The following is a 25,220-nucleotide window of genomic DNA, read 5'->3' as shown; positions in this document are numbered from 1 at the left end:
TATCTTTTTTAAAAGTTTTTAATATATGCAAATAGACATCAAATTATAATCTCTCTAACTCCTGGTAAGAAAAATGAAATTGTGCAACTGTATCAAGGAAGAACTCACATAAGAAGCAATTTAGGCTTCTGAAATGACAGTTCTGTCATGACAAAGTATTTTTTGATGGGAAGAAATAATTAGTTTGCAGGATTTTTCTAGTTTTTCTAACACAAGCAGCCTTTCTGTTTTCAGCTGACTTTTCACTTATAGGGAACAGTATGAATTGTCTCTGCAGTGTTAGGAGGCAATTCTTTTGTTATTTTTCTTTTGCTGTTTTCTTTTTTTCCTCCCAAACTCCTTGTCAAATCATGTATCACATTGCCTCAGGGATGTCTGTTCGCAATATGGAACTCCATTTGCAGGAAGAAATTTTGAATTTCCTATGGAGACAGCAGGTCTTGATAGATATTTCAAGTTGTTGTAGGCAGAGGGATAAAATATGTTTGTCCTCACACCTCTCTTTCGTGAGGGGGACCCAAATGTCCTTTACCTCACCCTAGGTGCCACACATCTACAAGCATCACTGACCTGTCAGGAGTTTCACTATTTAGAGACAATCCAAAGAAAGCAGCTCTAGCTGTAGCTTGCTTTCTCAGGGGGGATAGGATTCCAGGATCTTTGGCTCAGTAGCCCACAGCTGCAAACTGCATTTTAGCTCTGCTGCATACCTGTTACTCTAAGAAGGAGGCAAGGCAGGCCAAGAGTGACTCTGGTGAGCCAGCTGGTTCAGAGCACACACCAGTGCCTAACTGTGCTGGGTTACACCCATCCTGGATGGGGGCTGAAGGAACCCGGCCCTGCAGGTGGACAAAAGAAACTTTATCCAGGTGGGCAGAGAAAAACTTGGTTCTTCCCCCCCCAGGGAGGAGGGGTCCCCCTGGGTCAAAGGGGGTCTATTCCACTCCCCCTTCCAGCAAGCCTATAAAAGGCTGGACATCTTTTACTGCTTTATCTTTCTTGCCTCCTCCACTCAAAAGAAGATCGGCTGCTGCTGCCTCCTGCACTGACCATGTGGTTGGGGCCTGTTTCTTCCTGACTGAATCCACTCACATCCAGGGAAATACAAGGCCATCCAGGCTTGGGTTTGTGTGTTTTCATACTTACCCTCATTCCTTACCTTTGTGGACACTCCATGTTACTGATATAGATAGATAGATAGATAGATAGATAGATAGATAGATAGATAGATAGATAGATAGATAGATATAGATAGATATAGATATATATTGCTAAAAACTTCTCCTCTTCTGCTTTTGATGCAGTCTCCCATAACATCCTCATAGAACAGCTCAGGAGATGTGGCACAGATGGCTGTCAGTGAGGTGGATTGAGAACTGGCTCCACAACAGAGTTCAGAGGTTGTCATCAATGGCACAGAGTCAACTTGGAGGCCTGTGGCCAGTGGTGTCCTCCAGGGATCAGTACTGGATCCAGTTTTGTTCAGTATCTTTATCAACAACCTGGCTGTGGGCATTGAGAGTACCCTCAGCAAGTTCTGATGATACAAAACTGGGGGGTGGCTGACACCTGTCAGGCTGTGCTGACATCCAACCAGAGCTGGACAGGCTGAGAGCTGGCTACAGGCAAACCTCAGGAAGATCAATAAGGACAAGGGCAGGGTCCTACATCTGGGGAGAAATAACAACAGGCACCAGGACAGGTTAGAGGCTGCCCTGATGGAAAGCAGCTCCACAGAGAAAGACCTTGGAGTGCTGGTGGACAGCAAGTTCTGCATGGGACAGCAATGTGCCCTTGTGGCCAAGAGAGCCAATGGGAGCCTGGGATGTATCAAGAAAGGTGTCCAGCAGGGCTAGGGAGGTTCTTCTACCTCTCTACTCTGCCCTGCTGAGACCACAGCTGCAATCCTGTGTCCAGTTTTGGGCTCCCCAGTTCAAGAGAGACAGAGACCTGATGGAGAGAGTCCAAGGGAGAGCCAGGAGGATGCTTAGGGGACTTGAGCATCTCCCCTGTGAAGATAGCCTGAGAGCCCTGGGGCTGTTTAGTCTGCAGAAGAGAAGGCTGAGAGGGGATCTGATCAATGTCTATCAAGAGCTGAGGGGTGGGAGTCAAGTGGAGTGGGCCAGGCTCTTTTGGGTGGTAGATAGTGATAGGACAAGAAACAATGGGGACAAACTAGAACACAGAAGATTTCAGCTCAACATGAGGAGAAACTTCCTTACAGTGAGGGTGACAGAGCCCTGAACAGGCTCCCCAGGGGAGTTGTGGAGTCTCCTTCTCTGGAGACTTTCAAAACCCACCTGGATGTATTCCTTTGCAGACTCTCCTATCTGATCCTGCTTTGGCAGGGGGGTTGGACCTGATGATCTCAGGAGGTTCCTTCCAACCTCTGATATACTGAGATACTTCCAAACTGGTTCTAGACTATTTCTTTCACGCCCCTAGTCCCCCCTCCCTATTTTTTTTCCTCCCTATCTTACTGGGAAAAAGGGAGGGGGGGGGGGAGAAATCTCAGTCTGTTATCATTTGAGCTCTTAAACTCCAGTCCGAGCTCAAACCCACACAGTAATGCAGACAAATACCCGAAGGAGGAAATTTTCACCAGTAGCAAAGCAATCAGAGGTGTGTGGCAATTTTCAGAGGCAAGCCAAATGTGCTGATTATCTCAGATCATTCACAAAAAGGCCAACTACTACCAGCCTAAGAGCTGGATAAACATTTCAAATGTTTTGTGAGGGGTTTCAAAGGGGAACTTTTATGAAGTGAAGCTACAGTAGCTGTCATTGAACCCAAGTCTTGCTTCAAATTTGCCTAAACCTCCCAAAATAATGGAAAATTTATATTACTCAGAACTAGAAACAGGTTTGAAACACAGTTCAAAGTCTAGTAGTAATGTCTTCAAATGAGAAAGGATAGAGGAACAGGACTAGATTCTGTTTTGACTCAAATGTATGTGGAGAGATAAGGTAAGGGTAGAATTTGAGAAGCTTTCAAATAGTTTTAGTTTATTTCATTTTGTCTTTTAGCCAGAATTGTCTTTTACACTGTGGTAGTTTTAGGCTGATGCCTAGGGAAATTTCCACAGATCTTGAGTAAATGTGGTAGAAGGTAAATAAATTACCATTGGATGTAAAGCGAAAATAATGATAAGGCCTAAATAATCCCATTGCTCTGGTAACTAATATGAAGTTACTTGTATAAACTATTTTTTTTCTCAGCTCTTAGCTCTAGCAGATGCTAGCTGGTTGCTTCTGCTGGCTTGCTGACCTTGGCTGAGTTTCTGTTGTAGCCAAGCACTAACAAGCTACTCTCTGTTTTTCTCTTCTTTTTTCTCTTCTCCTATGTACAGGAGGGAAGAGGAGGAAGTTATTGGAAACCCCCTGAATTTGTCCAGGGGAGTTCTTGTGTTGTTTATAAACTGCAAACAAATGTAAATATTGTATATCTTGTACATATTCATTGCATTTCATACTTCTAGATTGTTGTTGTGGTTGGAAATAGAGCTTCATTTGCTTCCAACTGAGCTGGTCTGGCAATTTTATTTTGAGGGCAATTTCAACCCACTACATGCATCCAGAAAGCTATGACCTGAAATATAAGCAAGTGTGGCATTGTTCAATTTCAGGTGTACACAGCCTGTCTTCGTTGGAAACTGGGTCATGAGTGTGCCCTCTCAGCTTTGCTGAACTCCATTTCAGGTGAGCTTTGTGTACTCCTGGCTTCCTTTGGAAATTATTTGTCCAGCTCCATGCAGAAACTTTGCCAGTTCAGTGGATGCTCTCCCTCCTCCAACACGACCCTCAGCCAGCCAGATTAGTCTCATTTGAGATTAGTCCTTCAATGAGCAACAAACACAAACAGATTTAGTGGACCCATAAATTTCCTTGACTTCCTAGGGCTAGGATGGTAAAATCACAGGCTCACAGGCTCACAGGATGTCAGGGGTTGGAAGGGACCCAAACAGATCATCAAGTACAACCCCCCTGCCAGAGCAGGACCATACAATCCAGCTCAGGACACAGAGGAATGCATCCAGAAGGGCCTTGAAAGTCTCCAGAGAAGGAGATTCCACAACTTCTTTGGGGAGCTTATTCCAGTGCTCTGTGACCCTTACAGTAGAGAAGTTCCCCCTTGTGTTGCAGTGGAACCTCCTGTGCTGCAGCTTACATCCATTGCTCCTTGTCCTATCACAGGGAGCAAGTGAGCAGAGCCTGTCCCCTCCCTCCTGACCCCCAGCCCTCAGATATTTATAAACATTTATTAAATCCCCTCTAAGTCTTCTCTTTTCTACACTAAACAGTCCCAGGGCCCTCAGCCTCTCCTCACCAGGCAGTGCTCCAGTCCCCTAACCATCCTTGTAGCCCTCCTTGTAGCCCTCTCCAGCAGGTCCCTGTCCCTCCTAAACTGGGGAGCCCAAAACTGAACTCAAGATGAGGTCTCACCAGGGCAGAGTAGAGGGGGAGGAGAACCTCCCTGGATCTGCTTGACACATTCTTCTTAATACACCCCAGGATCCCATTGGCCTCCTTGGCCACCAGGGCACATTGCTGTCCCATGGATAAATTGTTTTCCACTAGGACTCCCAGGTCCCTCTCCATGGGGCTGCTCTCCAGCAGATCCCCTCCCAACCTGTACTGCTGCAGTTTATTCTTCCTCCCCAGATGCAGGACTCTGCACTTGTCCTTGTTGAACCTCATTTGGTTCCTCTGTGCCCAGCTCTCCAATCTGTCCAAGTCTCTGAATGGCCTCACAGCCTTCAGCTGTCTCAGCCAAGCCTCCCAGTTTGGTGTCATCAGCAAACTTGCTGAGCAGACTCTGTCTGTCTGTCCCCTCATCAATGTCAGTGTTGAAGATGTTGAACAGCACTGGACCCAGCACTGATCCCTGGGGGACTCCACTAGTTACAGCTCTCCAGCTGGATCCGGCACCACTGATCACCACTGGCAAGTAAACCAGCAAGGCCATGCCCAGGGTCTCCAAAGAGGAGATGCTTGAGCAGCAGCATTTATTAACTCAAGGAATCTGAACTGCATAAACTCACTGACATTTCAAAAGCAGAAAACATTTTCAAGCTCAATTACATAGCAAACAGAAAGAAAGGATTTCTCCACTCTGGAGACAGAACTGCTTAAAAGACTCTGGCACAGAGCCACAAAGATGCTGAAGGCAGTGGAACAGCTCTCTGATGAGGACAGGCTGAGGGAGCTGAGGGCTCTTTAGCTACGAGACGAGGAGACTGAGGAGTGCCCTCATTCAGTGATGTCCAATGATAGGACAAGGAGCAAAAGGTGCTGGAGCAGAGGAGGTTCCACATGAACATGAGGAAAAACTTTTTCCCTGTGAGGGTAACAGAACACTGGAGCAGGCTGCCAAGGGGGGTTGTGGAGCCTCCTTCTCCACAGACATTCAAAACCTGGCTGTATGCATTCCTGTGTGACCTGCTCTAGGTGATCCTGCTCTGGCAGGGTGAGTGGAACTAGAGAATGTTTTGAGGTCTCTTCCAATCCTTCATATTTGTGGTTCTGTGATTCTGTGAACTGGAAATGTAAATCATAGGAAGGAACTGCAGAGGAAATTTTTTTTTTAATTATTTCCCTCCCCCCCCCCCCCGCCCCCCCAATACTATGTTAAAACAAAAGGTAGAGAAACAATAGGTAGCATAACACTTGCTAACATCTCATGGTGTCACACTATCACAGTACATTAGAGGTTGGAAGGGACCTCCAGAGATCGTCCAGTCCAGCCCCGCAGTCAGAGCAGCATCACCCAGGGGAGTCTGCACAGGAATGCATCCAGGCAGGGTAGGAAAATCTCCAGAGAAGGAGACTCCACAACCTGTCTGGGCAGCCTGCTCCAGGGCTCTGTCACCCTCACTGTTAAAGAAGTTTCTCCTCAGGTTGAGCTGAAACCTTCTCTGTTCCACTTTGTCTCCATTGTTCCTTGGCTTATTCCTGTGCACCACCCAAAAGAGCCTGGCCCCCTCCACTTGACACTTAACACACTCCTCTAACAAAGTTCCTGCTTCTAATGCCCCTCTAGCTTAGCCTGAGAGAGTACTTTCCTGAGGATCTATCATTTGCAACTACAGGAGCCAACTGATCTTTTCATGTAGCTGCTGCTCTGGTAAATGAGTGAGCGGCTGACACGCCATGGCAGCTGATTAAGGCTGCGTATTATATGGTATTCAAAACTCTCTACCCAGGCTATCAATCCCAGCATAATGCTATGTTTGAAAAACAAGCACACTTGGACAGTTCCTCTGCTAACAATAGGATCCCAAATGTTTATGCAGCTGTTGAGCAAAGATGCTCTTTCTGACAAGAGTGGCTGCTTAGACATCAGCATAAAGAAACAATTTATCTGTGATACAACTATCCTTCAAGGTTTCCTGAGGCAAAGAATTGCCCCTTTTTTTTTTGGAGGGGGAGGTGGGTTGAAAGTTTAGAAAATATTTAGTTCAGCAAAAAGAGACATAATTCATTCTGAAAAAAATTCCAAACTGCTGAAAGCTAAATTTCAAAAGATTTCCTAAAAACAACCAATAAATCTTACTTGAACAATTATAACAACACCTCTGCTATGGAGACAGGCTGAGAGAGTTAGGGCTGTTCAGTCTGGAGAAGAGAAGGCTCTGAGCAGACCTTCTTGTGGCCTTCCAGTATCTGAAGGGGGCTACAAGAAAGCTGGGGAGGGACTTTGTAGGGTGTCAGGGAGTGACAGACTGGGGGGAATGGAGCAAAACTAGAAGTGGGGAGATTGAGATTGGATGTTAGGAAGAAGTTCTTCCCCGTGAGGGTGGTGAGAGACTGGCACAGGTTGCCCAGGGAGGTGGTGGAAGCCTCATCCCTGGAGGTTTTTAAGGGCAGGCTGGATGTGGCTGTGAGCAACCTGCTGTAGTGTGAGGTGTCCCTGCCCATGGCAGGGGATTGGAACTGGATGATCCTTGAGGTCCCTTCCAACACTGACAATTCTGTGATTCTATATTAAAAGAAAAAATAATCTATTTTTAGCCTACTGGACCACTTGGTTTTTATCTCTTTTGGTAGCTTGATTCTGAGAATTTTTTGGACAGCACTAATAAGAGAATCAAGATGACACGAAATGCTTCATATTACTTGCTTTGAAATTAATTACAGCAGCTACATTTATTTTATTTCTACTAGAATTTTACAGGTCTTATTAGATAGCATTGAAAATTAAGATCAAGTTTCTTGAGTTCTAACACAAGTTGGGATTACTCTAATTGGTTTCTGCTAAGAAAGCAACGGATGAGGGAAGTGCCATGGACATTGTCTACCTGGACTTCAGTAAAGCTTTTGACGCTGTCTTTCACAGCATTCTCCTTCAGAAACTCCTGGCACAAGGCTTGGCTGAGCACACTCTGCCCTGGATAAAAAACTGCCTGATGGCCAGGCCCAAAGGGTGGTGGGGAAGGGAGCTGAACCTGGCTGGTGCCCAGTCACCAGTGGTGTGCCCCTGGGTTCAGCACTGGGGCCTGTCCCCTTTAGTGTCTTTATCAATGATCTAGAGGATTGAGGCACCCTCAGGAAATCTGCAGATACTGCCAGTCTGGGTGGCTGTATCCATCTGCTAGAATGTAGGGAAGCTTCACAACAGGCCTGGGGCGCCTGGGGCTCCTGGGCTATGAGGAGGGGCTGAGAGAGCTGGGGATGTTCAGACTGGAGAAGAGAAAACTGCAGGGGGACCTCAGAGCTGCCTTCCAATACCTGAAGGGATCCTAGGGAAAGGCTGCAGAGGGACTTTTTACAAGTGTCTACCAACAGGACAAGGGGAAACGGAATTAAATGGAAGGAGAATAGCTTTAGATTGGATCTTAGGAAGAAATTCTTCACTAGGAGGGTGGCAAGACTCTGGAATGAGTTGTCCAGAGAGGCTGTGGATGCCTCCTGCCTGGAGATGTTGAAGGCCAGGTTGGATGTGGCCTTGAGTAAGCTGAGCTGGGTGAGAGGTGTCCCTGCCCATGGCAGGGAAGTTGCATTGGATGATCTCTAAGGTCTCTTCCAGCCTAGGCTGTTCTATGATTCTAAAATACAAAGCTCAAATAGAATAATGTATTGATCCAGTCCCTAGAGCATCTCCTGGTTATCCTATTGGTACTATTACCTGCTTCAGTCTGCCAACATTTTGAACCTTGTAATGAGAATGTGAATCAAAGTCCCTTGAGGTGAACTAATAAACCAGATGTGATTTTCTGTGATTCTGTGTTATGAGGCATAAATGTGTTGGAGGAGAAGGCTTTTCAGCTGTTTTGTAATTCATCGTACCGTGAGGCAATGCTTTTCTCACAAAGAATCTGTATATGACAATTTTGTGTTTCTTGGAAAAGAAAGGGAAACATTACCCAGCACACTATTGGCTGGTCCATGGTGGTCCTGCACAGATATTTTCTCTGATCCTAGCAATAATTATTTCTCTGCTTCCTAGTGGTTTGTACTCAAGCAGGGGAAGTCTAGCCAATATTCTGCTTAAAAAGGCAAACTGAGGCTGTAGAGATGTGTCCTACTGCTACTGTTTTGGCTCTGCTCTACATTTAGAAAGCAGTGTTCATTTCATGAGAAAAAACTGTGCCCTGAGTGCGTTTGAAATGGAGCTTACTGGATGTGGCAGCAGACCTTGGTTGGGCTGGGTTGTGCTGCTTGACCTCCTGCTCAAATCCAAAGCTAGGCTGTAGTAACAAAGCATCAGAAACAGCCCTCGGAAGTCAGGGATGCTTTAGACAGATTGCCCCTCCTTTTATGCAGTTAACCCTCTGTTCTGCTTTTTCTGTCACCTTTCTAATTATGAGGCCAATGCAAGCTGAGGAGCCTTTTTTATCATAAACTTTGAGGCAGATGAAAGACCAGGACATAAATATTTTGTTGGCCAAGGTTGCTTTCAGAGTTGTTGGCATGCCACAGAAAAGCAGAAATTAAATGTGTGGCAGCTTTGTAGTGTGATGTCTTGCATCAGATTCATGATCTCACACATTTTTTTGGGTACTGAACATTGCTTGCTTACATTAGCAGCTTTCCATATGGTTCATACATAAGCCAGTTCACAGATCTTTATTCCTCTATTACTTACATTTTTCTGGCTAGGAATAATGTGCCTGCACATCCTTATAGTTTGCATGACTCTGTTTCTCTTTTAGTCCTAGACAGGAAAAGCAAGCTAAAATCACAATTAAATATTAATTGCATAGAGTACTGGGGATGGTAAAATGATTCATTAGCTTTATCTTGGAAAATGGAGATGTTTATTCATTAGTCACAACTGTATGAATCAGTTGTGTAATGGGAAATTAATCTTATTTTTTCTTTTTGTTGTTTGGAAGAATAATTGTTTGACATTCTTTTCTCTTGATTAAAATTCAGCTCCTATATGTATGAGAGAAAGTACAAGAGGAACTTGAATCCTTTCCCAGGAGCAGCTAGTTGCACTACAAGCAGCTATGTCTTTTGTATGTGTGTGCTTGACCATGTGCGGAGAAAGGCAGAGCCTTCTCACACATGCACCCAGGGGCAGAACCTCAGGATACTGAAAAACAGAACTGAAGGAAGAGTTTGCTCAGGCTACCTAAAGAGTTGTTGGTTGCCCCATTGGTTTTCAGAGGCAGTATGCAAAGTAATCCACAGAGAAAGAGCATCCATAGTGAGTGAGCATTGCAGCCAGCCACAGTCCTGCACAGCACACAGGACCTCTGTACGTTTATGAGCTGCAGAATCATGAATCACAGAATGTGCTCCTATGAGGACAGACTGAGAGAGTTGGGGCTCTTCAGTCTGGAGAAGAGAAGGCTCCGAGGTGACCTTCTTGTGACCTTCCAGGATCTGAAGGGGGCTACAAGAAAGCTGGGGAGGGACTTTTTAGGCTATCAGGTAGTGACAGGACTGGGGGGAATGGAATAAAGCTGGAAGTGGGGAGATTCAGACTGGACATGAGGAAGAAGTTCTTCCCCATGAGAGTGGTGAGAGCCTGGAATGGGTTGTCCAGGGAGGTGGTTGAGGCCCCATCCCTGGAGGTGTTTAAGGCCAGGCTGGATGAGGCTCTGGCCAGCCTGATCTGGTGTGAGGTGTCCCTGGCCATGGCAGGGGGGTTGGAACTCGATGATCCTTGTGGTCCCTTCCAACCCTGACTGATTCTATGATTCTTTGATTCTTTGAATGTTAGGGCTTGGAAGGCACCTCTAGAGATCAGCTGTCCAGTTTTGGCACCTCAATACATGAGAGATGTGGAGATGATGCAGTGAGTGCAGAGGAGGGCAAGGAAGCTGGGAAGGGCCTGGAGAATAAATCTGATGAAGAGAGACTGAAGGAGCTGGGGATGGTTAGTGTGGAAAAGAGGAAACTGAGAGGAGACCTCATGGCTGTCTACAGCTACCTGAAAGGATCTTGTAGAGAGGTTGGTGCTGGTCTCTTCTCACAGGTAATTAGTGATAGAACAGGAGGGAACAGCCTCAACCTGCCACTGGGTAGGTTTAGGGGGAAGAATTGGGGAAGAATAGGGAAGAATTTTTCCCCATCAAGAGTGGTCAGGCATTGGAATGTGCTGCCCAGGGAGGTGGGGGAGTCCCCTAGCCTGGCTGTGTTTCAAGGTGGTTTGGATGTGGTTTAAGGGTCACCCTTGTAGAGTAGGGTTCTGGGTTGGACTTGGTGATCCTGAGGGTCTGTTCCAACCTGAATGTTTCTGTGATCTTGTTCAACCTCCTGGCCAAAGCAGGATAACCTAGGGCAGGCCACACAGGAATGCATATCCAGGTGGGGTTTGAATGTCTCCAGAGAAGGAGTCTACCAATAGATTGAGCTAAATTATGTGTTGCAAATAAGCATAGCTGTAGTTGAAGTTTCACCTGGCTTTAGGTGCCTTTGTGAAGGAATTTGTGACCTTGAGTTTTCTCTGATTCTGGTGCTGTCCCTTGGTATTGTGAAGTCAGATAATTTCTCTCTTCTTTTTTTTTTTTTTTTTTGTTCTTTCTTTGCTTCTGTACACACATCCATCACTCTTTGCAGACAGCTAAGGGATGAGCAAAACCAGGTTCTCCAGTTTCTCCAGACCCCTCCAGTGTGTGAGGCTGTATGACATCACAGACAGTCCTCATGTCACATTTTCTCCTACTTGGTATAAGCCTTCAGACTATTTTAATCTCTCTTGCGTTAACACTGAGCTGAGTCAAACACATTACAAAATCAACTTTTCTCAGTCCTCTACCTGCCAGATATTTCTCTGTGTTTCTTTGAGGCCTTCTACTGATTCTGCAGGGCATCTTGGGGACTTGTGATGTTCTGCATGAAGACTCAACTCTTTCTGTTTGTGCATTTGATTACCCTAAGCAGATAGCTCCTTCCCAGCAAGGTCTTCCACATCCTGTCATAATTTCTTGATTGGATTTTTTGATAAAGTTGTTTGTTTATTCATTTGTTCCTTGCACAGGAAACTTCCCCATATTTTGCTGGTCCTTGTTACCCTTCTCTGGATTTCCTCCATTTCTTAAAACTTCCAGTGTGTCTCTTATTTTCTTGAGAGCTGTAGAGCACAGACCTGCTGTTCCACAGAGCCACAGTGAGATGATCTCACTTTGGCCACTTGCTGCCCACCCTCTCAGCACCTCAATGCCTGTAATTCTGCAAACTCAGCATTTGCCCTTTCTGTCCTGAACACCATGATGCCACCAGCAAACTGCCAGCCAGCTGACTCCTCTCAAGCATTTGATCTGAGGTACACCAGTTATGGACTTGCTGCTCTTGCTAATCATTTCTATAGTTCAGACACTGACAGATCTGGTTGCCCAGATCTGTTGTATTTGTTTTCCCACTGAAATCACATTTATCATTCTCTCATTCCTTAGATGCCAAGGCTGTTTGAAGCATGACATCATATCCTGCAAGTATCCCCCTACAGGCTGGGGACAGAGTGGCTGGAGAGCAGCCAGACAGAAAGGGACCTGGGGGTACTGGTGGACAGCAGCTGAACAGGAACCAGCAGTGTGCCCAGGTGGACAAGAAGGCCAATGGCATCCTGGCCTGCATCAGCAACAGTGTGGCCAGCAGGAGCAGGAAAGTCATTCTGCCTTGTGCTCAGCACTAGTTACGCCACACCTTGAGTGCTGTGTCCAGTTCCGGGCTCCTCAGTTTAAGAAAGATGTTGAGATGCTGGAATGTGCCCAGAGAAGGGCAACAAGGCTGGGGAGGGGTCTGGAGCACAGCCCTGTGAGGAGAGGCTGAGGGAGCTGGGGGTGTTTAGCCTGGAGAAGAGGAGGCTCAGGGGAGACCTCATTGCTGTCTACAACTCCCTGAAGGGAGGTTGTAACCAGGTGGGGGTTGGTCTCTTCTCCCAGGCAACCAGCAGCAGAACAAGAGGACACAGTCTCAAGCTGTGCCAGGGGAAGTTTAGGCTGGAGGTGAGGAGAAAGTTCTTCCCAGAAAGAGAGATTGGCCATTGGGATGTGCTGCCCAGGGAGGTAGTGTAGTCACCATCCCTGGAGGTGTTCAAGAGGGGATTGGATGTGGCACTTGAAGCCATGGGTTAGTTAGTCATGAGGTGCTGGGCGATAGGTTGGACTTGATGATCTCTGAGGTCTTTTCCAATCTTGTTGATTCTATGATTCTATGATTCTAAGTTGTAATTTGTTATTTCATCCCTGAGGCCCTTTATGGTCATAAGGCAGACACTGTCTAGTCCTGCCTGTGTTATTTTCAAACATGTATTCTGCATAACATGTCCTTCCATGTCCATCTTAGTTTTATACTTGCTACCTTTTAAAAGGGATGTAGAGTTTTTGTTGGTTTTTTTTTTTCTTTTGGGTGGGGTGGGGGAGGGAGGGTGTCCAAACAGAAAATCCATGTCTCGTGAATCTCATGTCTTTACATTATTCAGTGCTGACTGTTTCCTCACAGGCTCACAGGATCTTGGGGGTTGGAAAGTGACCTCCAGAGGTCTTCCAGTCCAACCCCCCTGCCAGGACCATAGAATCCAGCACAGGTCACACAGGAACACATCCAGACAGGGTTGGAGAGGCTCCAGAGAAGGAGACATCACAGCCTCTCTAGGGAGCCTATCCTAGTGCTGGAACAGTGAAAAAGTTCCTCCTTATGTGAAGAAGTTCCTCCTCGTGTTGAGGTGGAACCTCCTGTGCTGTAGTTTATATCCACTGCCCCTTGTCCTATCACAGGATGCATCTGAGCAGAGGCTGTCCCCTCCCTCTTGACCCCCAGCCCTCAGCTATTGATAGACATTGATCAGATCCCTCTCAGTCTTCTCCTCTCCAGACTAAGCCCCAGGGCTCTCAGCCTCTCCTCATCAGGCAGTGTTCCAGTCCCTTCATCACCCTTCAAGGTTATCCAACCTTGCTTTAAAAACTGATAGGAGAAAAGTAAGATCTGTGTTGAGCAGAGGTAGCCACTGCACACCCTACATTGTGTATCTCGGATAATACAACTGTGTCTGAATTTCCTGCAGGGGATTTGTATCAGATAGAAGCTATTGAATCATGATAGCATTCAGAAAGATCAATTATAAGTTCAATTATCTGCAATTTACAGTGCAAACATTAGCTGACTTCAGTCAGGAAGTCACTGGCAGGGTGTGCTAAGAGAGGTGCAGTGTGCTGGTAGCTAAGGCACACACAAGCTCAGGCTGGGACACACACCTGCATGGCAGGGACAGGAAGTCATCTGGGCAACTTGGTATGGTGCAAGTCAAATATTTTATAAGAAGCTTATTATACCCATCCTGAAAATAATGGATTTTTTACCAGGTCAGTGTAGAGTCCAGAAAGTAGCAGACCTGCCTCTCTGGGTATCAGCCAGTCAGTCAGCTGAATTCCCCAGCCTCTCCTATACACTTGTGTCTCAGGACTGACTTCAGCAAAAGAAAACCTCACAAAATCACAGAATGGTCTGGGTTAGAAGGGACCTCCAAAGCTCATGCAGTCCAACCCCCTCTGCAGTCAGCAGGGACATCCTCAGCTAGATCAGGTTGTCCACAGCCCTCTCCAGCCTCACCTTGAATATCTTCAGGGAAGGAGCCTCAACGACCTCCCTGGGAAACCTGTTCCAGTGTTCCACCACCCTCATAAGAAAGAACTTGTTCCTCACATCCAATCTCAATCTGATCTGCTCTAGTTTGAAGCCATTGTCCCTCGTCCTGGCCCTGCAGCCCTTTGCAAACAGTCTCTCTCCAGCCTTCCTGTAGCCCCCTTCAGGTCCTGGCAGGCTGCTCTTAGGTCTCCCTGGAGCTTTCTCTTCTCCAGGTTGAACACCCCCAGCTCCCTCAGCCTGTCCTCGTAGCAGAGCTGCTCCAACCCCTGAGCATTTTTGTGGCATCCTCTGGACCCTCTCCATCAGGTCCATGTCCTTCCTGTGTTGAGGGCCCCAGAGCTGGACACAGCACTCCAGGTGAGGTCTCAGCAGAGCAGAGCAGAGGAGCAGGATCCCCTCTCTCCATCTCTGGCAATGCTGCTTTGGATGCAGCCCAGGCTGTGATTTGCCTTCTGTGCTGCAAGCTCACACTGCCTGCTCCTGTCCAGCTTCTCATCCAGCAGCACCCCCAAGCCCTTTTGTCAGGGCTGCTTTCTGTCACCTCATCACCCAGCCTGTATTGATAGGGTGGGGTGTGCTAGCTCTGAGAAACATGGTTCTAGTGCTCTTGAACTAATTACTATAATTGTTCTTCTCATTATTATAAAAATACTGCATCATTATCTTTGTTTTATTTCTCACTGTTCATTATGCTACAGCATCTCATCCTCACTTTTTTTTTGTTTCATTTTGCAGTGAAATGTTTTTAATTCCTTAACACTACTGCTACCTATAATAAATATGTCAAAATGTAATAAAAAGCTTCACCCAAAAGGCTACAACATTCCAAAAGTTAAATAATACAGAATTATCATCTCCTCTTAATTACAGTGGGCTGAATTCTCACTCCTGTCTTAGTCAGACACAGCCTTCCACAAGCAGAGGGGTAGCAGCCTCAAAGTGGAACTGCTCACCCCTGGGCTCCAGTGATGCCATTCAGCCCTACTTTCTTCTTTCATGCCCTGGGTACTTCACAGGCAATGTCTGGCACTCTGTACAGCACTGAGGTACCTATTGCTGTGACTTAACACTTTAACAACAACAATCTGCTCTTGTGGCCAAGACAGCCAATGGGAGCCTGGGATGTATCAAGAAAGGTGTCCAGCAGGGCTAGGGAAGTTTTCCTACCTCTCTACTCCGCTCTGGTGAGACCACAGCTGCAATCCTGTGTCCAGTTTTGGGCTCCCCAGTTCAAGAGAGACAGAGACCTGCTGGAGAGAGTCCAAGGGAGAGCCAGGAGGATGCTTAGGGGACTTGAGCATCTCCCCTGTGAAGAGAGCCTGAGAGCCCTGGGGCTGTTTAGTCTGGAGAAGAGAAGGCTGAGAGGGGATAGGGAGTGATAGGACTGGGGGGAAAGGAGGAAAACTAGAAGTGAGGAGATTCAGATTGGATGTCAGGAAGAAGCCAGGCTGGATGTGGCTGTGAGCAACCTGCTGTAGTGTGAGGTGTCCCTGGCCATGGCAGTGGGGTTGGAACTGGATGATCCTTGAGGCCTCTTCCAACCCTGACAACTCTGTGATTCTATGATGTGTCCACCCTTTTCCTCAGTCACTGGCCTGAGTACTTCCTAGACATTCCTCTTTCCCTTTCTCTAGGAAAACCACAGCTATACACAATAATGCACAATTATCACATCAATATCTCTTTTGTGCCTCCATAGTGATCAGATACTAAATTTTTGGTCTCTTTTTCCCCTCAGACATTAAACCCCTCATTGTGCCTTTTTGCCACTGACATCTCTGCCTTAGAAGCACCACTTACCATTCTACTCATGCATGTCCAAATCAACTCACAGCAGTGTGGTTTGATTTGAAATTTGCTGTGGCTGTGGAACCCTTCACAGACTCAGAACACTGTTGTTGGATATGATGTCACCTGTGACACGGGATCTTCATTCAATGAGGGAATAAATGCCATCCTCTGTTCCCCTTCACAAACTAATATTAAACACAGGTGCAATTTTAATACCCAAGTTGATCTTAAAGAGGGCAAGCTCCTCTGAGACCTGATGTTCCTGCTTTTCAACATTCAAATCAACAGTGCCCACAGTCTGCATTGTTTTCCACAGATGAAGAACACAGCAGTTCATCAACTAATTTCACTCCAGAATCAAGTGCTTGGCATTCACTTTGAAGCCTTTGAGCACTTAAGCAATGCTATCTAAATACCACCTAATTACTGTATTGTACCAGAACTCACAATTTCATTGCATTAAAATTCATCTATCAGATGTAATGATGTTCCTCAGACCTTCAGGTTGCTAGATTTAATACAGCTATTGCATAGAAGGCAGCATTAAGATAATAAATTGCAGCAGTACAGGTTAGGAGGTGATCTGCTGGAGAGCAGCCCTGGGGAGAAGGACCTGGGAGAGCTCCACAAGACAGCAATGTGCCCTGGTGGCCAAGAAGGCCAATGGGGTCCTGGGGTGCATTCAGAGGAGTGTGTCCAGCAGAGCCAGGGAGGTTCTCCTCCCCCTCTACTCTGCCCTAGTGAAACCACACCTGGAATATTGCATCCAGTTCTGGCCTCCCCAGTTCAGGAGGGACAGGGATCTGCTGGAGAGAGTCCAAGGGAGGGCTACAAGGATGCTGAAGGGCACTGCCTGGTGAGGGGAGGCTGAGAGCCATGGGGCTGCTTAGTCTGGAGAGGAGAAGACTGAGAGGGGATCTGATCAATGTTTATCAATAGCTGAGGGCTGGGGTCAGGAAGGAAGGGACAGGGACAGGCTCTACTCACTTGCACCCTGTGATAGGACAAGGGGCAATGGATGGAAACTGCAGCACAGGAGGTTCCATCTCAACATGAGGAGGAACTTCTTCACTGTGAGGGTCCCAGAGCACTGGAACAGGCTTCCCAGAGAGGTTGTGGAGTCTCCTTCTCTGGAGCCTTTGCAGCCCTGTCTGGATGTGTCCCTGTGTGACCTGTGTTGGATTCTATGGTCCTGTTCTGGCAGGAGGTTGGACTGGAAGATCTCCAGATGTCCCTTCCATCCTGTGATCCTGTGAAAAACCCAATAAAGTGCATGACCTCAAACACCTTTTTTTTTTCCCTTTTAGCTATATTGTTCTTGTATTTGTAGCTCTTATGACAAAGACTGAAAACTTCTTTTCAAATAAGCAGATTATTCCAAGATCACCTCCTGAGAGACTCTTCCTCACTTGTGCTTCACAAGTGCAGTACAACAGAGTAGCACAGATATTTTATAGTCTGTCATGGCACTTGAACTCATGCCTTGAGGAGTTCCTGATTTAAACCACCAATAACTAAACTAAAAATAGCTTTAAAGCCCCAAAGCAAATGAAAAACAACAGGTGAATGATCAAAGTAATACTATTTGTGAGGTCTGCTATGGTTAAATAAAGGTGCATCTATTCAGCTTCCTGGGATTTGCAGAGAATATGGGAAAATGAGTGCACACCTAAAACTGCAAATACTGCTGTTTATAAGAGCCTGAAAGAGGGAGATACATGGCAGTGAGGAGGTGATGCTGCTACAGCAGATGAACTGTTGGCAACTCTCTTCTATCTGCCTCACACTCAGACATACCAACACTACTTGGCAGGAAGGAATGTGTTTTGTGTGGTAGTTTCAGGCTGTGCCTAGAAAAATTTTCCACAGATCTTGAACAGAAAGTAGTAGAATGTAAATAAATCACCACTGGGTGTGAAAAGGAAAATAATGATGAAGTCTAAGCAATCCCATTGCACAGATATCTGCCATAAAACTTAGGTATGTGTACACTAACTTTCTCTCTTTTTGCTTCCTCCCCTCTGGCTGGTGCCTCTGCTGGCTTTGCTGACCTTGGCTGTGTTCTTTGTTGTGGCTGTGTACCTAACAAACAACTCTCTGCTCTACTCTGTCCTCTATCGTGTACAGGGGGGTAGGGAGCAGGGAAGGGGAAGCTATTAGTAGCTCCCCTGGCTTGTCCAGGGTGGTTCTTGTGCTGTTTATAAATTGCAAATACCTGTAAATATTGTGTATTTTGCATATATTCATTGCATTTCATTGTATATTGGAGTTTTCCTTGTAAATACAGTTTCATTTGCTTCCAAATGAGCTGCTCTGGCAATTTTATGTTGGAGGGGAATTTCAACCCACCACATTTTGCCATAGCTCTTTTGGTACAAAACCAGTAATGCTAAGATAATTACTCACCTGCAACTGTCAGAATTAAACAGATGACTTCCAGTCAGTCAGCACATAGTTAATTTCAGCCTCCATGAGCCAGAACAGATCCACCCACAGGAGTTAACACCCAGCCAGTCAAGTCTAAATGCTCATAGTTGAGCAAAAATTATTACTCAAATTTTGGAATTTGCATGGTGTCTCAGTCTCAGCACACAATCTCCACATCAGTGCCCAATTCCCTAATAACAACAGCAGCAGCAAAGGTACTGAAAGAGTTAAAGAGGTTACATTTATAGATGAAAGGATATTTCTAAAATATGTTAATGGTTTAAACCTCAGCTTCACAGATTGGCTTGGAAGGGACCATCAAAGGTCACCGTGCCCAAACCCTCCTGCAGCGGGCAGGGACACTCCAACTACATCAGGATGCCCATAGAGGACCATAGAATGATAGAATCATAGAATGATAGAGTCACAGAATCATAGCGTCATAGAATCATAGAGTCATAGAATCATGGAGTCATAGAATCATAGAGTCATAGAATCATAGAGTCATAGAATCATAGAATCACAGAATGGTCCAAACTGGAAGGGACCTCCAAAGGTCACCCAGTCCAACCCCCTCTGCAGTCAGCAGGGACTTCCCAAACTAGATCAGGTTGCCCAAGGCCTCACTGAGCCTCACCTTGAATATCTCCAGGGAAGGGCTTCAACCACCTCCCTGGGCAACCTGTTCCAGTGTTCCACCACCCTCACAGTAAAGAACTTGTTCCTGACATCCAATCTAAATCTCCTCTGCTCTAGTCTGAAGCCATTGTCCCTTGTCCTGTCCCTGCAGCTCTTTGCAAATAGTCTCTCCCCGTCCTTCCTGTAGCCCCCTTCAGATACTGGCAGGCTGCTATGAGGTCTCCTGGAGCTTCCTCTTGACTCTGATCCTGAATGTCTCCAGGAGCAGGACCTCAAGCACATTCCTGGGCAGCTTATTCCAGTGTTTTACCACTCATTGTAAATCCAACCCATTCTTTAGTGGTTGAAAAGCTGATACCCTCCATAAGGGAATCCATTCATTTTTCTATGTATTACCATTCTTCGTTCTTTACTACTGTGTACAACGCACAGCTTGTCTTGGAACAAATGAGCATTACATTCATGAGAATACAAAGTAGCTTTTACTATGAAAACTCTGAAAACACTGAGTCCTCAGATGAATTAATCAAACTTCACTGATAAGCATAAATCCACTTTACAAAGTTGATTTGTGTGTAAAGTGGATTTATGCCTTATTAATTTGCTCTCTGTAAGATTTCGTCTTACACAATATGCCACGACTACTGCTCACATGCAGAGGGTATGTGGGCTAAAGGTTATCTCGGACAGACCTTTGCCAAGGATATGAAAGATGGTGTTTCATCTTTTTTTTTCTCCCTCCTCATCCTGTTGAAAGATCAGAGGTTAATGCATGTTTAAGGACATCCATTTGCATCAAATTGTTTACAAGGGAGTGGAAAGTACCCAAAGTATCTCTCATGCTAAAGGAATTTCAAGAAAACCATGCATAGTCTCACTTTTTGGCCTGAACTAGGGCTGGACACAACCTTGCAGCATGGTTTCAATGTGTCCAGCCTCATCTATAATTGTATCTAGATTATTTTACATGTGTTAGGGTTCATACATCAAAGAAAGCATTTACAACCCTAATTGGCATAAGACATGGTGTAGCTCTCCAGCTAAATCAGGAGATGAATACTTGTATCTCTCTTCAACTTAATCGCTTCAGTGATCAGTGCAAAATGGTTCTTGCCCCAGGGTCTCACTACAGATAATTAATAGCAATTCTATACATCATAATTTAATCATAATCATAAGCTTATTCCAATTTACAAAATACAACAACATCTAATCACACTACCTGTTACACACTACAACTCTAAAAGTGCAAGGTCCTGCATCTGGGTTGGGGCAATCCCAGGCACTGATACCAGCTGGGCAGAGACTGACTTGAGAGCAGGCCTGAAGAAAAGGCCTTGGGGGTGCTGGGGGATGAGAAGCTCAACAGGAGCCAGCAGTGAGCACTTGCAGCCCAGAGAGCCAAGCAGAGCCTGGGCTGCAGCAAGAGAAGTGTGGCCAGCAGGGCCAGGGAGGGGATTCTCCCCCTCTGCTCCACTCTGCTGAGACCCCACCCGGAGCTCTGTGTCCAGTTCTGGAGCCTCTGTTACAAGAAGGACCTGGATGTGCTGGAAGGTGTCTAGAGAAGGGCCAGGAGGATGAGCAGAGGGCTGGAGCTGCTCTGCTCTGGAGACAGACTGAGAGAGTTGGGGCTGTTCAGTCTGGAGAGGAGAAAGCTTCAAGAAGACCTTCTTGTGGCCTTCCAGGATCTGAAGGAGGATACAGTAAAGCTGGGGAGGTGTGCTGGTTTGGGGCCAGACACAGATCCTCTCTTGCCCCGAAAGGGACAAAAGAATGAGACTCACACAAATGGATTGGAGAGTGATGGAAAGTTTAAATGGAAAAAGCAATTGGTGAAGCTACAGAGAACTACAAGCTACAAAGCATAGTGACAAAGAGTATCCCAAAGCGTACAGAACCCCTCACAGTATTCCCAAAGCTTCCCAATCCTTCCCTTCTTCCCACCTGAGGGTAAACCCAAACCCCCCAGGGCTCTTTCTTCCCCCTCCCGCTGCTAGGCAAGTCTCAGGCTGGCCAGGTCTGAGACTGCCCCCCCCTCCATTCTCCTCCTGGCATTAGGCCTAGACAGGCCTAAGAGGCCTTGAGGATACTCCCCCAGCATTACCCGATAAGAGAGGACATCTCCCGTGGGAGCAGAGAGGGAAGAAAGAGGAAGAGAATGACTTTGCAGATGGCCTTATAGGGTGCAGGACTTATGGGTAGAAATACGTCGTTTCCTGTGTCCACCCCTGTGGGTGGGCACCCAGGACACCAGAGGTGTATCTCATGCGGCAGTGGCAGGGGGCACCCAGCCTAAACTGCCACAGGAGGGACTTTTGAGGATGTCAGGGAGTGATAGGACTGGGGGGAATGGAACAAAAGTAGAAGTGGGGGGATTCAGATTGGATGTTAGGAAGAAGTTGTTCCCCATGAAGGTGGCGAGACACTGGCACAGGTTGCCCAGGGAGGTGGTGGAAGCCTCATCCCTGGAGGTTTTTGCAGCCAGGCTGGATGTGGCTGTGAGCAACCTGCTGTAGTGTGAGGTGTCCCTGCCCATGGCAGGGGGGTTGAAACTGGCTGATCCTTGAGGCCCCTTCCAACCCTGACAACTCTCTGATTCAGCAGGTAGGTGACTTCAGACATATGAAATGTGTATTTATAAATGCCAAATCATCTCAAAATTACTTCCACAGATACAACAAAGGAAAAACTACAAGTAACAAATTAAACTCTAAAAACCTAGAGAAACTAAAATCATTCATGTCACTGATTGAAATGCCAGTGTTGTTGATAGCAGCAGATCAGCATTTCAGTGTCCAGAAAAAAAACAGCAGAGCTAAGGAGATGAAATTTCTCACTGCATAAACTGTGATTTATACTTCTATTCACTTAAATATATTCTATTCTGTTATTTTCTATTCTATTCTATTCTATTCTATTCTATTCTATTCTATTCTATTCTATTCTATTCTATTCTACACTATTCTATTCTATTCTATTCTATTCTATTCTATTCTATTCTATTCTATTCTATTCTATTCTATTCTATTCTATTCACTTACATATACAAAAACCTTACCAAATTCAAAGCAAAATTGAAATCTCTGAGGCTACCTGATTAAAAAAATATACGGAGGATTTAAGCTAAGTCTGGAAAAAAAAGCTGTTAATGTTTGCCTGAAGCAGTGTCCTAGTTTAGAGCAGGACAGATTGCTCCATTGCTCCAAGAGGGGCAAAAGAATCACTCTCACACAAATGAATTGGATAGTGATGGAAAGTTTAAATGGAAGAGCAATTCATGTGCTACAAAACTACAAAGCATAGTGGTGAGCACAGCAAAGCATACACAGTTCAAAGAAATCCCCAGTCCAGTCTTAACACACAAATTCCTTTACACCAGACCAAAAACCCAACACTCCCCTTCTGCTCCCCCCTCCCCCACCCCCTGTTGCCAGTCTGGTTTCAGGCTGGTCAGGCCTGAACTGCATCTCTCCCCTCCCCCCTCTTTTTATTCTGGCATTAGGCATAAACAGGCCAAGATTGCACAGGGGGGAAAAAAAGCATTACTCAGGCCAAAGGGGCCTGGGATACTCCCCCATGGTTGACAGTCTCTCTGCCATGGGAGCAGAGAGGGGAGAAAGAGAGAGACAATAACTCTGCAGCCAGATTGATCCGGGTGCAGGATTGATGGGCAGCAATTCACTATTGGCGGTGTACACACACTGGGCTGGGCAGGCTGAGCAATGGAGGGCTCAGCTCTGTGGCTTCTTTTTTGGAGGCACCCAGCCCTAAATGACCACAAGCACCAAGAAGCATTTAATATTTCTGATATCAGGATCTGGAGTCAAAACTAGCACCCAAAATTTCATCACCTGGATCACCTTGAAGCCTTTGCACAGGATCTGGCAGCTTGAGCTGGTACCTAGCTTAGACCCTGATTGTAAACAGGACATTTCCACAGCCTTGGAGTAAAAGAGAAACAAAGTTGGGTGTTGGACAACAATAGATAAGTTAATATCATCTCATTGGTGTATTGAAGACCTCATTGTTTGCAGCACAGTTTGTTTGCTCTTTGCTGCTTTCTCACTGCTCTGCTTTGTGCTTTGGGCTGTGTTATTCTCCCTCTGATCTTGGGCTTCTCCATTTTGGCTTCTGTAAATGAACAGGGGGGGCCCAAGACAAGTGTGTGTGGTTCTATAGCCTTCTGGCCGCCTTTTTTCCCCAGAAAGGAATAAAATTGCTGAATTAAGGTATAGGAGGGGAACTGTACTGTTGTTAAGCTGTGCATATGTATGTAAATACACTCTGTCCATGCTTATTGCCTTTCATACTTGAATATTTACTTTCTTTTGTAAATACAATTCCATTCTGACTTCCAAGTTCTGTGTGTGGGGAATTTGCTCTTTGGGGCAGATTCCAAGCAAAGCGATTGGGGGGATCCGATCCAACCCATAACACAGGACTGTATCAAGCCTGTCTGGTTTTCCAGATTTGCATTCCCACCACTGATTTCAGCTGAGACTGTAAAAGCACACCATGTATTTCATGTTTTCCTTATGAGGGCTGAGACTGCACTACTCTCTTTACCAACCAGGACATGCAGTGGTTTCTGAGCAGGTGATCCAGAAGGCAAAAAGCCTATAATAACATGAAATAATTCAACATCTGCCCAAGCCTGGGCAGGTCCCCTTCTTAAACTTGGCTCCCGAAAAAAAAATATATATGAAGAGTGACTGGGGCTGCTTAGTTTGAAGAAGAGGGACTGAGGGGAGACCTCATGGCTTTCTAGAGCTACCTGAAAGGAGGTTGTGGAGAGGTTGGTTCTGGTCTCTTCTCACAGGTAATTAGTGATAGAAACTGCAGCAGGGTAGGTTTAGACTGGAGATTAGGAAGAATTTTTTTCCCAGCAAGAGTGGTCAGGCATTGGAATGTGCTGCTCAGAGAGGTGGTGGAGTCCCCAAGCCTGGCTGTGTATCAAGGTGGTTTGGATGTGGTGCCTGGGGCTATGGTTTAGGGGTGACCCTTGTAGGGCAGGGTTAATGGTTGGACTTGATCCCGAGGCTCTTTTCCAACCTGAATGTTTCTGTGATTCTGTGATCTTAAGTAGAAGGTTGACTATAAACTACAGGCATCTTTCCTTGTGTGATGATGAACAGAGTTGCCACCACTTACATGAAAGAAAACAGTTCTCTCAGGCATGTTTGCTAGCAGAATACAAGGTGGTCCCAAAGACTGTCTTTATGCTTGCATGATGTCCTTCTCCATCTGCAGTTTTGACAGTATATCAAGAACAAGCCACATGAGCAGGACTCAAGTTTACATAACTCATGGCAAAAGCAGGGAGGCAGTTAGCTGCCTGCAGCATGAAGTCAGAAGCAGGCTCTTTTGGGAAAAGGCAGGTGCCCTGTTTTATAGCCTCACCAGCTGCCTCCACAGAGCAGAGGATTTCACCTTGCAAGACAAGCCAGCTGTGGAGTCAGAAGCGCAGCTGTGCCCACCTGAAGTGATGGGAATGACAAGTGGTGCTTTGCCTCCTGGCATTCCTCTCACCTTAACCAAAAAGGCACAGCTTAAACTATGTTCAGTATAGATTGAGCTGAAGTATCATTTAATGCTAAAAGACTCAAGGTTGTTCTGTCCAGAGTCCTTCAAGAAGGGTAACACCACAGAATGGTCTGGGTTGGAAGGGACTTCCAAAGCTCATGCAGTCCAACCTCCCTCTGCAGTAAGCAGGGACATCCCCAACTAGATCAGGTTGTCCAGAGCCCTGTCCAGCCTCACCTGGAATATCTCCAGGGATGGGGCCCCAACCACCTCCCTGGGCAACCTCTTCCAGTCTTCCACCACCCTCATGGTGCAGAACTTGTTCCTAATATCCAATCTAAGTCTGCTCTAGTTTGAAGCCATTGTCCCTCGTCCTGTCCCTGCAGCCCTTTGCAAACAGTCTCTCTGCAGCCTTCCTGTAGCCCCCTTCAGGTACTGGCAGGCTCCCTCAGCCTGTCCTCATAGCAGAGCTGCTCCAACCTCCTGGTCATTTTCATGGCCCTCCTCTGGACCCTCTCCATCAGGTCCATGTTCATCCTGTATTTAGGGATCAAGAGCTGTACACAGTACTCCAGGTGAGGTCTCAGCAGAGCAGAGCAGAGGAGCAGGGTCCCCTCTCTCCATCTCTGGCCACGCTGCTTTTGATGCAGCCCAGGCTGCCATTGGCGTCTGGGCTTGAAGCTCACACTGTCTGAGTGCAGATTATGATAACATGGCTTCACCTCTCATTTTCCTCTGTGAAATGCAAAACAGTGACACATTTCTAGTAAAGGGTAAGTTGGTGGAGACTTATTGGATTTTTTT

The 25,220-nt window shown here is 46.2% G+C and overlaps 1 protein-coding gene across 2 annotated transcripts in view; it reads right to left on the bottom strand.

The window, feature by feature from the left end:
* The window catches only part of CCSER1 (coiled-coil serine rich protein 1), an 816,857-nt gene that overhangs the window by 159,057 nt on the left and 632,580 nt on the right, over window positions 1–25,220 (bottom strand). Inside the window, exon 11 of one of the 2 annotated variants that reach the window (XM_054382973.1) lies at window positions 7,707–7,749. The exons of the other annotated variant lie outside the window; for it this stretch is intronic. Within the exon in view, the coding sequence (XP_054238948.1) occupies window positions 7,707–7,749 (43 nt within the window). The remainder of the gene's footprint in view (window positions 1–7,706; window positions 7,750–25,220) is intronic. 2 annotated transcript variants of the gene reach the window in all.

Source organism: Indicator indicator, chromosome 8 (genome assembly GCF_027791375.1).
Source record: "Indicator indicator isolate 239-I01 chromosome 8, UM_Iind_1.1, whole genome shotgun sequence".
Taxonomy (NCBI): domain Eukaryota; kingdom Metazoa; phylum Chordata; class Aves; order Piciformes; family Indicatoridae; genus Indicator; species Indicator indicator.
The sequence above is the reverse complement of the archived record's forward strand: the minus strand, read 5'-3'. Positions and strand labels throughout refer to the sequence as shown.